General features: G+C 50.0%; 6 protein-coding genes across 6 annotated transcripts; 5 read left to right on the forward strand and 1 right to left on the reverse strand.

Annotated features, from left to right (window-relative positions):
* Positions 1 to 1,080: 1,080 nt before the first annotated feature.
* EPUS_07669 (Geranylgeranyl transferase type-2 subunit beta) lies at positions 1,081 to 2,313 on the forward strand (the record flags this gene model as incomplete). The annotated part of the gene is made up of 5 exons (XM_007787350.1): positions 1,081 to 1,194; positions 1,246 to 1,540; positions 1,585 to 2,036; positions 2,085 to 2,209; positions 2,265 to 2,313. The coding sequence occupies 5 exons, from the start codon at positions 1,081 to 1,083 to the stop codon at positions 2,311 to 2,313; spliced, it is 1,035 nt and encodes a 344-aa protein (XP_007785540.1).
* Positions 2,314 to 2,935: 622 nt separating this feature from the next.
* EPUS_07670 (uncharacterized protein) lies at positions 2,936 to 4,720 on the forward strand (the record flags this gene model as incomplete). Its single annotated transcript, XM_007787351.1, has 2 exons — positions 2,936 to 3,396; positions 3,454 to 4,720. 2 exons carry the CDS (start codon positions 2,936 to 2,938, stop codon positions 4,718 to 4,720), a joined length of 1,728 nt encoding a protein of 575 aa, XP_007785541.1.
* Positions 4,721 to 5,569: 849 nt separating this feature from the next.
* EPUS_07671 (DNA mismatch repair protein msh3) lies at positions 5,570 to 8,812 on the forward strand (the record flags this gene model as incomplete). Its single annotated transcript, XM_007787352.1, has 1 exon — positions 5,570 to 8,812. The coding sequence occupies one exon, from the start codon at positions 5,570 to 5,572 to the stop codon at positions 8,810 to 8,812; it is 3,243 nt and encodes a 1,080-aa protein (XP_007785542.1).
* A 437-nt stretch (positions 8,813 to 9,249) lies between these two features.
* EPUS_07672 (uncharacterized protein) lies at positions 9,250 to 9,921 on the reverse strand (the record flags this gene model as incomplete). Its single annotated transcript, XM_007787353.1, has 1 exon — positions 9,250 to 9,921. The coding sequence occupies one exon, from the start codon at positions 9,919 to 9,921 to the stop codon at positions 9,250 to 9,252; it is 672 nt and encodes a 223-aa protein (XP_007785543.1).
* A 498-nt stretch (positions 9,922 to 10,419) lies between these two features.
* On the forward strand, positions 10,420 to 11,752 carry EPUS_07673 (uncharacterized protein; the record flags this gene model as incomplete). Its single annotated transcript, XM_007787354.1, has 2 exons — positions 10,420 to 10,828; positions 10,875 to 11,752. 2 exons carry the CDS (start codon positions 10,420 to 10,422, stop codon positions 11,750 to 11,752), a joined length of 1,287 nt encoding a protein of 428 aa, XP_007785544.1.
* Positions 11,753 to 12,386: 634 nt separating this feature from the next.
* On the forward strand, positions 12,387 to 15,519 carry EPUS_07674 (uncharacterized protein; the record flags this gene model as incomplete). Its single annotated transcript, XM_007787355.1, has 2 exons — positions 12,387 to 14,505; positions 14,552 to 15,519. 2 exons carry the CDS (start codon positions 12,387 to 12,389, stop codon positions 15,517 to 15,519), a joined length of 3,087 nt encoding a protein of 1,028 aa, XP_007785545.1.
* Positions 15,520 to 15,600: the final 81 nt, after the last annotated feature.

Consider the following 15,600-nt stretch of genomic DNA (forward strand, 5'->3'; position numbering starts at 1 on the left):
CACGGCACCTGCAGTAGAGAACCACAATGAGGAGAGCAGAGACACATGCGTCGGAGTAACCTCTGACAAAGCGATCCAAGGCAGGGATTAGTTCGGTTCTATTTCTGAGGCATACTTGGGGTAGCACAGCCCAGGTTCGGCCTTTGTTGGAGAGAGGAGAAGTGGTATCGAAGGGTGGACGTGAAGGGTCGGCTTCAGGGCGACCAGGTACCTGACGGCATTCGCAAAAGTATCCAAGAAGACGGACTGACTAGCTTGACAGCCTCGGGGGATTGAAAGATGCTCCAACGAGAATTGAAATGGTAAGAAAGCACTGTTCTGTGGCGGTGAGTTCTGTGTGATCCCCTTATCCTAGTTAGTCGAGACGCTGGTGACAAGTTGTCCGACGCATGCGTGATGTGGTGGGGGTCAGTTGCAGCTGTTTGGGGTCCTCAAGTTGGGGCGCCTATTCAGGTACAAGGGGCTAGTTAAAGCTCGAGGGAGGGGGGACAAGACAATAGTCTGATGCACCTCCTGCTGCGTCGGGTCAATAGATCACGCTGCTACCCATGAGTTCTCGGTTGTCGGCTCGAATGCTCTAGCACTGATTGTGGGACGAAATAGAGATATACTTTAACCTCTGCCGCAGCTGCAGGCGAACATTCTTTGCCTAGACCTTCAGAAGCATCAAACGCATGGCAATGTTTGATGGGTGGTTTGGTGGCAGACCGGCGCTGATACACCCCTGGAATGTAGATCGGAGTCATGGGAGCCAACTTAATGAACTTAGTTATGCAGCAATTATGTGGCACCCCAATCCGCGAGTCAGCCTGCTGATCCAGTGGTGCCAGGTACACCATTCACACTGACGCGCGTATGTCAGAGAAGCTTACATGTTCCTATTATTCACCTCAGCGTTATGATTGACTACTAAGTAAGTTACATCCGTTGCTGCGTTGTCCAGCGCATGTATCGGAACGCTTCTCATACTGATTTAACGTCGACTCACTACTGTCTCTTCTGCCGCATCTCGGTGTGATCCGGCCACCGTTTTTCCCATAGTCCGTGGTGCCTTTGACACGTGGGCTTCGATCATCACAGATGGCTCTTGTGTCCGGTCCAGGCAGGGGGGGTGTGCCTGCTGGTCGTGATCCCGCTCAGGAACCATATCTTGTTACTGAGAAACATGTCAACTATATCAAGAGCTTAGATACCGTGCGTCGACCTGCACCTGGCAAGAAAATATTTCATTGATGATTTGGCCAGAGAAAAGACGAACTGGAGTACTGGCTCACAGAACATCTACGACTAAATGGCGTCTACTGGGGCCTGATAGCTCTCCACCTGCTGGGTCATCCGGACGCTCTTCCTCGTGAGGATATAATCAAATATGTGATGTCCTGTCAATCCGAGAATGGTGGCTTCGGTGCTGCACCAAGGCATGACGCGCATATGCTGTCTACGGTAAGTGCTGTCCAGATTTTGGCCACTGTTGATGCTTTGGATGAACTGGATGAACTGGAAAGTGAAGGCCATGGAGGTAGAATTAAGATTGGAAAATGTAAGTCCGCGTATGTATCACTTGCGGCTCGACTAACCATTCAGATATTGCCGGGTTACAAAACCGGGAAACCGGGACCTTTGCTGGTGATGAGTGGGGGGAGACAGACACTCGATTCCTCTACGGCGCTTTCAACGCATTATCACTTCTGAATCTCATGTACCTGATTGACGTTCACAAAGCGGTGGCGCATGTCCAAGCTTGCCGCAATTTCGATGGTGGCTACGGAGTAGATCCTGAAGCAGAGTCTCATGCTGGCCAGGCATTCACCTGCGTTGGTGCATTGGCGATAGCTGGTCATCTAGATCTTGTTGACCGAGATCGATTGGGGGCTTGGCTCAGTGAAAGACAACTAGAGAATGGCGGGTTAAACGGAAGGCCAGAAAAACTGGAAGATGTCTGTTATAGTTGGTGGGTGTTGAGCAGTCTGGCCATGATCGATCGGCTCCATTGGATTGATGGCAAGAAGCTGAGTGCTTTTATTCTTCGATGTCAAGTTAGTACAAGGGCGTGATTGTACGGTCCAACAACGCTGACCTGTCAGGACTATGAAGGAGGAGGCATCTCAGACAGGCCCGGTGACATGGTTGATGTCTTCCACACCGTTTTTGGGTTGGCCGGTCTGAGTCTTCTGGGTTTCCCAGGACTGGTAGCAGTCGATCCAGTCTAGTATGTGCCTGTCTCCCAAACATCAATCTCATCGTTGCTAACGCGAGACGTGCAGCTGCATGCCGAAGCATGTCATCCAAAGATGCATCCAGAAGTCAAGATAGTGCTCAATGAGAGTCTCATATCCTGGTCGTTTGCCTCGATACCTCTTGCCATCTATTGACTCAGGTCGGGCTTTTGGTAGGCTTTGGGATACAAGCAAGAGGAGATTCAATATGTGGCTGCGCTTCTAGACTCGCTTCAGTAATCAACACTGCAGTACCATGACGGCATAGACCGCAGCTTACAAGCCAAGAAGTCAGTGACGCCAATTTCAAGTTGTAGTAATGATCTTACAAGTCGGAAGAAAATGAAGTGCAAGGTCTTATCATCGTCATCGAGGGTTACCGTCGTTCCTTCTCGTTACCAGAATGAACGGGAGGGCATCAGTATCTTGATGCTTGCTGGTCACGTGTTGTGCTTGCTCACTTCTCATCTCAACCTCACTTTCAATTGCTCTTTCCTGACTGCTCTTCCTTGTACAGTGCGAGTGTCAGTACCAAAAACAAGACTTCCAACTACTCAGTTTCCCAGCTTCACCTTCCATCTTTTCTCCTCTCTGTGGAGGAGAGTGCATTGTGTACAAGTGTTGAGTTTTTGTCCTCTGTAGGGAGAGTTCATCTGTGCTTCAATCATCACTTCCTCATCGTACACCTAAAATTATCTCCGCTCGAGAAGTCGTCTCCAATGGCTTCGACCTTGCTCAAGTGCAGCATCTGCCCCAAGAGACCATCCTTTAGCGATGTCTCCCATCTTCTTACTCATGTTGGCTCGAAAGGTCATTTGTCTCACTTGCACAAACTCCAAGTCCGCAGTCATCAAGAAATTTCGGCCGGCCATGAGCTCGCAACTTATGACAGATGGTACCAGCAACATGGTCTTGGTGAGCTTCTGTCTGAACGCATGCTTCAGAAAGAATCCAAGAAAGGGACCAAAAGAGGCCGGTCTACTACTCAACTTCACATCAAGAACGACCCCGACCAGCAAGATGGTAAAACAAGGATCCCAGCTCCATCCAACCGCCACCCCGCTATGAAGACCCGACAGCTGCATCAAAGTCGCCCAACAAGGAAGCTGCAGTTACCGAGTCTCGATCTTGATACGGATGATAACAGTGATTATGACGAGAGTCCAACAAGGCAGAAAGGGTGAGCACAACTCTCCATTTCTGAGACGTCCGTCGTGTCCTGACAAGTGCGAAGCAGACGTAAAGCTCGTCGGTTTCGCAAAAGTCCAATCAAGCGTTCGTGGTCGCTTGAGCATTCCCATAGCTCAGAGGCCGACTGCCCTGCCATCACAGATCCCATCACTCCAAAAGCGGGCGATGAGAGTCCTAGATTGAAGGGCGTGTTCTGGCATGGTATGAATCTATTCGATGCCGCCACAGAAGAGATGAGGAGAAGGAGGAATCAAAAGAAAGACGGCTCTGCCCTTAAGAGGATGGAGAGGACATCGGAGTTGGTGATGCCCTCTGAAGCTATATACTCACCCGGGGGCACATGGTTGAAGACTCGCGTCATCACCGGCAACGTCGACGAGACAAGCCCGCTCAGAGGAGAGACACCAGTCCCCAAGCCTGCTCGGCGACGTCGACCACCACTTGCAGAGAGGGATAGCAACATTCCCGGGGCACTGAATGGAAAAGGCAAAGGAAGGAAGCGCAAACCCCGTGCCCGAGGACTGAAAGAGATGTCCCAAGAAGCATCACCCTACCTTCCCAGCTCTCCTGTCGCTGGCTTATATCGCCCCGCATCTCGGTTCGCCCCCACCGAGGATGAGAACTTGGAATTCAAGTTGACAGTCGGCAACCTTAAAGACCGGAAGAAGCGTGGTAATTTTGCCATCTTCAACGACGATGGCTATGCTAGAGTCCAGCATCAGTCACAGTCGCTTGTGTCTGATTTGGATGGTACTCGATCACGTCCGCCTCTAGCACAGAGCTACATTCAACCGTCTCCAAATAGGCAGCAGATGCAATTCATGACTACCCCGTGGTTGCAACCACAATATCAGCAGTCAGCTTCGTATCATAGCATGTATACCTCGATTGGCCACCACAGTCTTCACCGCGAGTCTGGCGACGGGCTTGGCATGGGAAAGGAGAACGTGGAACCGAGCTTCGCCGCCACTACCAGTAGTTCCACCGGCTATGCCAAAGCTGCGCCTATGGGTCAAGCACCTGTAAGTGCCCAAGACCATTTTCGCAGCATTCAGGCCCCTAGATTGGGTAGCAGTTTTGGACTAGGTGGACTCAACATGTTTGATGACCCATTTGGCTACTCCGCAAATCCACTGACTGCGGCCTTTCAACAAATGCCGAGCACTATGGAGACACCCTTCTTCACGGGAGCATACCCATACTCGGCTGACGCTGTCGCCGACAACACGAAGGGGGTTATGTCTCCCAATGGAACGGTTTCGGACGGTGATGGACACGAAAACGGCCAAAATCTGTTTGCTACAAGCGAGTAGGAGAGAAGGATAATGAAATCTCTGCTGATGCCAACGGCAGTACTCTTTCTCTGCGCTTTCAGTTGCGAGAGATGACCAAGAAACCTGGTGAAATGAATTGATATACACATCACGGTCGGATGACATCTCTGTTAGGAGGGCCTGATGAGGGGCTCTGAAACAACATCTTTAACAGATTCGGAAGCATGATCCATGTTGCAGATCCTCTTATCCTGATAGTTGTGTACGGTAATTACCTTGCTGGTTGAAGAGCAGGACTAGGTGGGTTGTTGACTTATTTGAGAAAGTACACTTACTACCACTTCTCTTGAGACTTCCTAGGCCTTTCCAAGCCTGAGGAATGAGGTGTAATGCGACGTAGTTCTGGCAGAAAGATCGAGTGATCAAGATGCCCATGAGTTCCTGCTGATGCCTCGAGTAACTTAAAGTGATTTAAGTCGGTTTCTCAAAGCACCTCTCCTATAGTCTCCCGAACGATCCCAGAGAGATGCGAGAGGCCACCAGATTTCTAATGTGTACACGAATTTTGGTACTTGCGTTGGAGACGGTGGGCCGGTGATACGCTTGTAGCCGTATTTGTGGATGATCAACGAGCCCTCCGGCCTGTCTGATATCCCGTATACTTCAGTATTAGATCTAGACGAGATTAGTAACTTAATATCAATACTCCGTAAGGTGTAGATTAATTTGATACGTTGGCAATATACTCATACCAACACTGCCAGTGCATGGCAGGGGACAAGATGCAAGTTCTAGCCAAGCCTGAGGGGTCGCGTCTGCACGCGTGAATTGAACTTTTACTTCAATGACCGGAGACGACTTAATTTAATCGTTGTCTTGTCACTCGACATGGCGAACTTGCAGAAGGCGCAGAAGTCCATATCGAGCTTTTTCACAAAGGCTGCAACCCAGAGAGTGCCTTCGGACGAAAATGCAGCCCTTTCACTTCCGACTGGGCGTCTAAATGGCAACAATGATGACTTTGAGCTTCCAGCAGCAAAACGTGTCCGCAGAAGCTCGCCGACTGGTGGTGCAGAAGTCGACTCTCTTGTTCAAGATCAACCTCTGATTGCCATCTCACCGAACAAGCAAATATCAGCATCAAGAACCTCCAAATTTGTCTTCTCGTCGTCGCCCCAGCAGGAAAATGTTTCTGAATTGGTCTCAGGCGAGGATCTACAACAGAAAGAGAGGTTGCATGAAAGGTTCGTTAAGAAACTTGGAAAGCCAGACAGTATTGCGGACATCAAGCGTCGCAACCGGGCTCTCATGGAAGACGAAGCAGGTGAGGAGGAGGTTGACGAGGAGCCACCAGAAGAAGCGAAGCCTGCACCGAGGGGAAAGAAAGGCGTTGCGGCGAAGAAGGGATCCAGCAAGCTGACACCGATGGAGAAGCAAGTCCTGGAGATCAAAAGAGCACATATGGATACATTGCTAGTGGTTGAGGTTGGCTACAAGTTCCGATTCTTTGGAGAGGATGCTCGGATTGCTGCCAAAGAACTGAGCATTGTTTGTATACCTGGGAAGTTCCGATATGATGAACATCCATCTGAAGCTCACATCGATCGTTTTGCTTCGGCAAGTATCCCTGTTCACAGACTACATGTCCATGTAAAACGACTTGTTGCAGCTGGTCATAAAGTTGGCGTGGTACGGCAACTCGAAACTGCAGCTTTAAAAGCTGCGGGGGACAATCGTAATGCTCCTTTCGTGCGGAAGCTGACGAATCTGTATACAAAGGGTACTTACATTGACGATGTAGAAGGCTTGGAGGAGTCTGGTGCTGGTCCTCCTCCAGCTCCTGCGACTGGCTTTCTACTTTGCTTAACCGAATCCAATGCAAAAGGCTGGGGCAATGACGAGAAAGTCCAAGTCGGCATTGTTGCCGTGCAACCTGCGACAGGAGACATTATCTATGACGACTTCGAGGACGGTTTTATGAGAGCGGAGATTGAGACGAGACTGCTACACATTGCACCTTGTGAGTTCTTGATTGTTGGTGAGCTTTCCAAAGCTACCGACAAGCTTGTACAGCATCTTTCACGCAGCAAGACGAATGTTTTCGGTGATAAGGTGCGTGTGGAGGGAGTCCCTAAGCAGAAAACTATGGCGGCACAAGCATACAGTCACATATCATCTTTCTACGCTGACCGGATGAGAGAGACAAGAGAGGATGGTGGCAAGAGCAGCAATCTGCTGGAGAAGGTTTTGACTTTGCCTGAGAATGTCACAATTTGCTTATCGGCGATGATCACGCACATGCAAGAGTATGGATTGGAACATGTTTTTGATCTTACCAAGTATTTCCAGCCTTTCTCTGCACGATCACACATGCTATTGAATGGCAACACTTTGACCAGCCTCGAGATCTATCAGAATCAGACAGATCACACCATCAAAGGAAGCCTACTCTGGACGTTAGACCATACCTCCACCAAATATGGTCAGCGGTTATTGAGGAAATGGGTCGGTCGACCTCTGCTTGACAAGCCGAAACTTGAAGAACGACTTGGCGCTGTTGAGGAACTACTCGATACCGCGAAGACAGCCAAGGTGGAGCGATTGAAAAGTGTCCTTTCGAAGATGAAGATCGATCTGGAGAAGAGCCTTATCAGGATCTATTACGGAAAATGTACTCGGCCGGAGTTATTGAACGTGCTGCAATCGCTTCAACTCATCGCTTCAGAATTTGCGCATGTCTCCTCGACCACCTCTACAGGCTTCTCATCATCGCTCATATCGTCGGCCATCACTGCACTACCGTCTATATTGTCCGAGGTTGTTGCGTATCTGGACAAAATCAACCTCGAAGCTGCCAGATCAGATGACAAATATGCTTTCTTCCGCGAGGAGCAGGAGACAGATGCTATCTCTGAGCATAAATTTGGCATTGCAAGCGTGGAGCAAGACCTAGATGTCTATCGCACCACGGCAGCTGAGAAGATTGGTAAGAAGAATCCTGTGGAGTATAGTACAGTGGCAGGTATAGAATATCTCATCGAGGTGTCGAACTCTTCGACCCTGCTGAAGAAGGTCCCAGCTTCCTGGATCAAGGTTTCCGGAACCAAAGCGAATTCCCGCTTCCACCCACCGGAAGTCATCAAGTTTGTTCGGGAGCGGGATCAGCACAAAGAGGCGCTTGCTGCTGCCTGTGACGATGCTTTCAGAGATCTTCTGGCTGATATCAGCACGAAGTATCAGCTTTTCCGTGATTGCATACAGAATCTTGCTACGCTTGACTGCCTACTCGCCTTGGCTACGACAGCACAGCAACCAGGCTATTCGAAACCGATCTTCGTGGACGAGAACGTCATACAGGTCGAAGGCGCCAGACATCCTATGGTCGAGCACCTGCTCCTCGACGCATATGTCCCGAACGATATCCAACTCTCTCAAGACTCAACTCGAGCACTGCTTATCACCGGTCCCAACATGGGCGGCAAATCCTCCTACGTCCGTAGCGTGGCACTCATCTGCATCATGGCGCAGATTGGTTGCTATGTGCCCGCCTCGTCTGCCAAACTGGGTCTCCTCGATGCCGTCTTCACTCGCATGGGTGCCTTCGACAACATGCTTAGCGGCGAAAGCACATTCATGGTCGAGCTCTCCGAGACGTCCGATCTCCTCAAACTCGCCACCCCTCGCTCCTTGGTAATCCTCGACGAGCTAGGTCGCGGCACAAGCACCCATGACGGCGTGGCCATTGCGCAGGCTGTGTTGGATTACATAGTAAGAGACTCGAAGGCCTTCACACTGTTCATCACGCATTATCAGACTCTAGCTACAATGGCGGATGGATTCCCAAATAAGGAGTTGAGGAATGTGCATATGCGGTTTGCGGAACAGGAGGGCAGTGATCAGGTTACCTTTCTCTATGAGGTTGGGGAGGGGACCGCCCATAGAAGCTATGGATTGAATGTGGCGAGGTTGGCGAATATTCCTGAGAGAGTTATCGAGGTTGCTGGGGAAATGTCCAGAGAGATGGAGGAGATGATGAGGTTGAAAAAGGTTAAGGCTCTAGCGAGGATTTTGGCTGAGGGCGGGGAGGAGGATAGGCTGGACGCGATTGTCGAGGGGATTGAGCGGCTATAGAGAGACGCCTAGAGTAAGATTGAAGTATGTAGCTCTGTAGAAGATGGTTAGGCGCAAGATGAAGGAGTTTAGCTGTTGCTCCTTGTAATCTATGGGTCAGAGTCATGTGCTCTCAGCTAGCTGGACTCTGAGTTCTCCTAAACTCGTTTTCTTCCCTCTTCCCAGTAAAGCTTCTCACAATCCTGTGCAGGTCTACGCTTTAGTGGCTTGGTTCTGGTTACCTTGGCCAGACAAGAACAGGAGGGCGTGGCCTGATCTCATGTGTGCTATGCCGAGAATCTTTCCCAGTGAGGCGGACACTTTCTCGTCTTTCTGTGCCAAAATCACGGCGGGTGATTCCTCGATGCCATATAACCTCGCTCTCTTTTCCCGCCCGGCTGTCATCGTTATTTGCGTGATTTCCGAGTCGTCAACCATGAGCCTTCCTCTCCAACCTGTCATGTCCTTGCTTGCTTCCCGCCTCTTCTCGCATTACTCCTCTCCCTCCTCTCCTGCCTCCTAATCCTCTCCATCCTCTCCCTCTTCCCCTCCATCCTCACGTTCCTGCCTTCCGGCTGCCCATGTTTCTCCTCACTCTTAAGCTTCTTCTCGTCCAACTCCACCAACCAATCGTTTCCCTCGCCTTCCTTGTTCTTTCCCTTATATCCCCACTTCTTGACCCACTCCCCACTCTCCTCATCATACACCATATTTTTCCGCCTATCCTCGAGCTTTGCGCCCCCCGAGGCGGCTCCCGCAAATTTGCCAATGCCCTTTCTACGCGCGAAGGCTTCCCATTTTGTGGGAGGTTTAGGTTTGGGGAGGGGCTTCCACCGTGGTAATTGAGTTGTGGTAGGTGGGAGGGAGAGAGTCAGACCATCTAGGCTGGAAGTGATGGGGCGGGTGGAGAGGAGCTCGTTTAGCAGGGATTGGGCGCCGTCGCGGGCGGTGGATCTAAGGAGTTCGTTTCGATTGGTGATGTCAGAGGTTGATGGGAAAGGGTTCGGGTCAGTGGCGAGGAGGTGGCCAAGGTCAAAGGTATATGGTGTAGGTTTTGAGACGGTTACTGGTTGGCGGTCTGGTTTTGATACAGCTGGAACTAAAGTACTCTGTGGAGGAGCTTCCGACATAGTCGTGTCTGCTATTGTAAGCGTCGCCATCTGATGGATGTGGTCCTTGGTCTTGGTTACGACACCTTTGATAGTGGTAATAATTCTGAAAGAGTATCGAGGTCAATCCTCGGTTCGGAGTACAGTAAACTTTGGAACAATTATGGCTTATGTAACACAGCTAGCCCTGAGCTTCGAATCTACCCTGATTCTGATACATATGTATGTATGTATGTATGTATGTATGTATGTACGGAGTAGATTCGATTGCTATCGACTACTTCCCATCGGGCGTCGCTGGGCATCGTGCCAGCCATGTCGCTTTCCATCTGCACAGAATGTCTTGCACGCCTATGCATCACCCAAAGGGCGCCATCACTCCCATCTAGAACTTTCTCCACCACAAACGCCCAAGCTGGATCGCCCACATCTCGAAAGATTAAATCAACTAAAGCACCATACCGATCATCTCTCACTTTCAATCGCAATCGGAGACCTCGTGTAGTTCCCAAACTACCTATGATTGGTGAGCGAAAAGCTCTGCGCAAACGCATCGTCATCAGCAACACGAATGCACTTGAGGTTCAAGGGTTGCGGGACTTGAATGTGAAGAATATGGTGGATGAGACTCAAATTGGACAGATGCTCGCGTTGAATGAAGAGCTACTGGATCATTTGAGGGACGTGAGGGCGTTTAAGCCGACGCAGAATTGGAATATGTTTCGGAAGCCCAGCACCTTGATGAGGAGGGAGAGCGTGGAGATGGGAAGGACCATACTGGATGTCAGTGCTGGTCAGGCAGAAGAGAGGCCAAGGACTGTCAGAAGGATCATTGCTGGAGAGCGAGGTACTGGGAAAAGTCTCATGCTGTTGCAGGCGATGAGCATGGCTTTCCTCAATGATTGGGTGGTGATCAATGTGCCAGAGGGTAGGTCAGATGGTTCATTGCTGGTACCCGAACTTACATCTGGCAGGTCAGGAGTATACGATTGCTCATTCTGCCTATGCCCCTATGACTATTAACTCAGCAAGGCAGCTGTCACCCGATCAAGCCGCCCAGACAGCATCAAAGCAATCACAGGGCTCACAGGAAATGATCTACAACCAGCCAACCCTGACCGCTGAGCTATTACAGCGTATTTCTAAGTCAAATGAAAACGTTCTGAAGAGGATCCCGCTGGCGCATGAGTACAAGTTTGGAGATTACGAGCCAAAGAACCTATACTCTCTTGCCGTCGTCGGTGTTGAGGAGACAAGCTTGTCCTGGAAAGTTTGGCAAACATTATGGGAAGAGCTCACATCCCCATCAGAGCGGCGGAGGCCGCCTGTACTGGTTGCAATAGATGGGATCGATCACTGGATGACGCTGAGCAAGTATAGATCTGCAGACTATAAACCAATTCATGCTCACCAGCTTGCGCCAATACGACACTTCGTTGAGATGCTTTTCAACCAAAATGGAGCTGGACAGCTAGCGAATGGAGGAATTGTTCTCGCCGCCACGACTGGTTCGAACGCTCCGTCGGTACCTGCTTTTGAACTTCTGCTGAAGCAGCTAGACGCACGCGCGAGAGGACTAAAGATGGGAGACAATGAATTTCCCATGCCTCAGCCATACAAGACAGTGGATCAGAGGGTGCTCAATCTCCTCGAAGGAAGTGCTGAGCTGAATGTTCAAAGATTGAAGGGCTTGGAGAAGGATGTGGAAGCGAAGGGCCTGCTGGAGTACTTTGCGAGGAGCGGCGTCTTCAGGGAGGTGGTGAGTGAGAGGACAGTAGCTGAAAAGTGGTCCTTGGCTGGCGGTGGAGTGATTGGAGAGCTGGCGAGGTTCGGATCGAGGTTAAGAGTTTGAGATGAGGAGGTTGGTCAATGGGAAGTATTCGTATTCACTCCGTACACCCTGCTGTATACCATACATACTACGTAGTAGTGCCATCCAAAGTCGCTCGAGTGTGTCACTGCACCGCGGCGCCGCCTTGTTCTTGCCAAGACTTCCTCACAATTTCTCCAACAACTCTTGTGTGGTCGTCTGAAAGGGTGATGCTCTATTCATGCATCAGTCATATTCATGATGTCCCTAATGTCGGACCATGGTATCTTGCTCTTTGACGGCTCAGACAGGCTGTCAAAGACGCTTGTACAACACCTGCAGCGCATGTCAAAGCCAAAACCTATCCTCGATAAGGGATCCTCGCGATCCTCGTTCACCTCACGCTTCTGCCGTCCCTGAAAGAACTCACAAGCTCAGAATTAATAGAATAGCTTCTAATATCCTTTGTCGTGCTCGCCCAAACAGTGGCCAGCGCTCTCGTCGATGTCTAGTTTCCTCAAAATGGCTAACGACTGTCTTTCCGTCGGGACTCTTGAGTCCAATCGGTCCACGTTCTATGCCACACCTAGAACGACAACAATTCTCACGTCCTTACGCCACTCAGCGGAAGAGCACGTCGGTTCCGCAAAAGCCCTCCTCGAGACCCAGTACCATTATGGCAGTGCCCCCCAAACCCATATCGAAACCAAGCACCATTGTCGCCGGACGGCCGCCCAGGGACAAAGCGACCGTCCGGCCAACAACCGATACGGAGAGCTTATTCAGAAGAGAGCTCGGTTTGAGAAGTGAATTGGACAGAGCACCGAACCCCGTACAGACGGGCATATATAAGGATATTCAGGTGAACTTACATCGTGCACAGAAGGCCCGTGCCTTACAGGAACTTCGTCACCAGGGGAGTAATGCGGTGGCTGACACCGCGAAATACGTACGGGGGATAGGAGCTTCCGAGCAAAGAATACGAAACAAGGACAAAGTAGATCGCAACTTGCTGGCTGATCGTGGGGGACGTCACCAACTGCTTCTGCGTAAGACGGAGCAGACGAATCACGATTACAACTCGAAAGCGCCGCAAGCCATTGCCGATAACCATGATCAAGTCGCAAGGGCAAACTGGGACCTTCTTCCAGAAATTAAGCGAGCAAGCGGGGACGTTAGCCGCAGTCTTGTTGCTGTCACCACTGAACTTAGCAGACTACTACAGTGGTCATGTCAAAGACTTGATGAAGAAATGAGGATTCTCAAACCCAAAGTGCTCGAAGAAGCCGAGACAAGACGCGTCATGAAAGCTAAAAAAGAAGACAGTGAACATGCGGAAGCATTCTCTCAAAGAGAGGCACGCCGGGAGGCCTGGTGGGCTCATATCGAGGACACAGTAATCTTGGAAAACGACAAGGTCAGAACGCTTGCTGACATATGTTCGGGCCTCAGCCTCCTTCATAGCAGCTATAAGAGTCTATACGAAAAGCTTTCCAAGTCACTTTCTTGGTATTACTATAGTGATAGCAGCACAAGTCGCGCCAAAGAGTTACGGTCTCTGTTTTACGCAACTCTGATGAACATGATTGAGGGAAATAGATACCTCATCCTTGAAGCCCATTTCCTTCGATACTATCAGAGGAATCGCTATTACGACTGTGAGCCCGGCGCTTTCAGTCATAGAGTTCGTCATGCTTCTCTGTACAGGGTCGCCCGTATGTTTAAGATTTCGGCAGAGATTCTGAGGTTGTACGCCGTAAGCTGGACCCACATCTTCCCCAGGCGGCGAATTTCTAGATTGGAACTTCCAGACGCTGTCTATGAAAACCGACCTGTGGATCTGTCTTTCATCATCCAGAAAAACGCAGCAGTTAGCACTAAGCTTACTAGGCAATTCTCTTTCGGCTTGTTATCCAATGACCACGATCCAGCGATACAGGTTCGGCGAGCCCAAGCGGCAGCATTGATGCCATTTCACGTGGTCATTGGGGGGATGAACAGCTTGATAAACGAATTTTATTCGAAGAATGAGACTATAGATCCGGGGAAATATGAGCAGCGATTGGGTTTCGAGACGAGACAGCTTCGGCTGCTCGTAGATTTGTTTACAATCTGCAATTGGAGATCTCTCCAGCACCGTGTCTCTACCCGCACCATTTTCCTGAAACCATCAAGTCAGTCAGATGCTTTGTTCTCTCCTATCCAATTTGGGGTACCGTTGGGATACCCTAGATCCCGGTCCTGGAATTACAACGACTATAGGGGGCCCCAGGGTGAGAAGGTAACGGTATTCTGTGCTCGCGAGAGCACAAGCATGGAATCGTGTTTGGCGCAGCTGCAGCATGAGGGGGTCGTTTCGGTTGATGTGCGATGGGCGCCGGACAGGGAGAAATCTTCAGACGCGCTTCACGACTGGTTTGGTCACAATGTTTCTGTCGTTACCTTGGCCACCGAGTCTCAAATTGTCGTATGCCATTTGGCCCTGCTGACCCGGTACCTGAGCATTCCCGTCTCGCTGAGACTACTTCTAGAGGATCCTAATATCATCAAAGTCGCGATCAATATTGACGAGCTTCAGACACGGTTTGAGAAATATTTAGGGATCCATATGACAGGAACTTGTAACCTTACATCGTTAGATGCATCTTTCCACTCCACCTTATTGGAAGGAGCACCCCATCATGGAATAAGGACAATAGCGGACCTGGTGAAGAAGCATTTCAACATGGAGCTATGCGGGCTCCGACAGTCAACAAAAATTTGGCTTTATTCATTCTCTCTTCGTGAACTCCAATGTGAGAAATTCCCGTTACGAGCAAAACATCTACTAACCAGCCACAGGTGTCTGTTCAGGGGCTTATGCGTGCTTACGCTTGTTCTTTCATCTGTCGGAAAAGATGTTTGACAGGAAAACTGAGCAACTCATTCCTCTCAATGGATGTAGTGGCAGGACGGTACAGAATCTTGCTTTGCTCTTTCCGGCCGCTACAAGAGGTATCAACAAAATTTCGTCCGAAAGGGTAGAGCCATCTGCTACAGAAAAGACTCATCAACATGCTACCTCAGTTATCCAACTTCCGTATGAGGAGACTGGTACAATTAAAGTCTCTCGACAACGCATTGGTTACCAAGATCTCGTAGGAAAATGGGCTGCTCAGCTTGCGCGTGAGCTCATTAAGACACGACGAAGCTCAAACTTCCAGCAATCCTCTCTTCGTTTATATTACCTTTGGCACACATTCGAATTGCAATGTGACGACATTGATATCTACTTCCCACAGCCTCATGCGAACGTCCCTGCAGCGATTTTGGAGGTGATTGAGAGCGCCGGTCTCCCATATCATCCCGAGTCATTCAAAACTCTACAGAAGATGGCGTTAGTACAATTTTATGCTGGCCAGAAGATTTGGCTTCTCGAGGAAGCCTGGATGCATTCCTGGATGCAAGACTTGTCGCCAGCAGATCTGAGCCAACGGATTAGTGACTTGATGGCTGTTATACATGGAAAGAGAACAGCTGAAAACTGGATTGATGTTGCAGCAAGAAGCTATCATTCTCAAACAACTCAAAACCCACACCAAGATCTTCTACCATTTGCCATGTGGCACATTGGTGATGTGTCTGTACATAACATCAGTAATTTGCTTCTGCGATCGAGGTCCAGCATCGCAGAATCAATTCTCAATGAGGTGCTACAGTCAAAATCTCGAGCAGGTTCCATGCAATTGGGTCTGGAAGATATCGCTGAGATGACGGGCGATCCACCCTTGTGGATGAAACGGCTCAACCTGATGTCGAAGCGGGATTAGCGGGTGGAACTTCAGCCTCAGAAATGGGCAGAGAAAGAGGTCACCGGCACCAGGGAAAACCCGGCTCAAGCATCAGAATAT

This window comes from Endocarpon pusillum, assembly GCF_000464535.1.
Source record: "Endocarpon pusillum Z07020 unplaced genomic scaffold C665653, whole genome shotgun sequence".
Classification (NCBI taxonomy): domain Eukaryota; kingdom Fungi; phylum Ascomycota; class Eurotiomycetes; order Verrucariales; family Verrucariaceae; genus Endocarpon; species Endocarpon pusillum.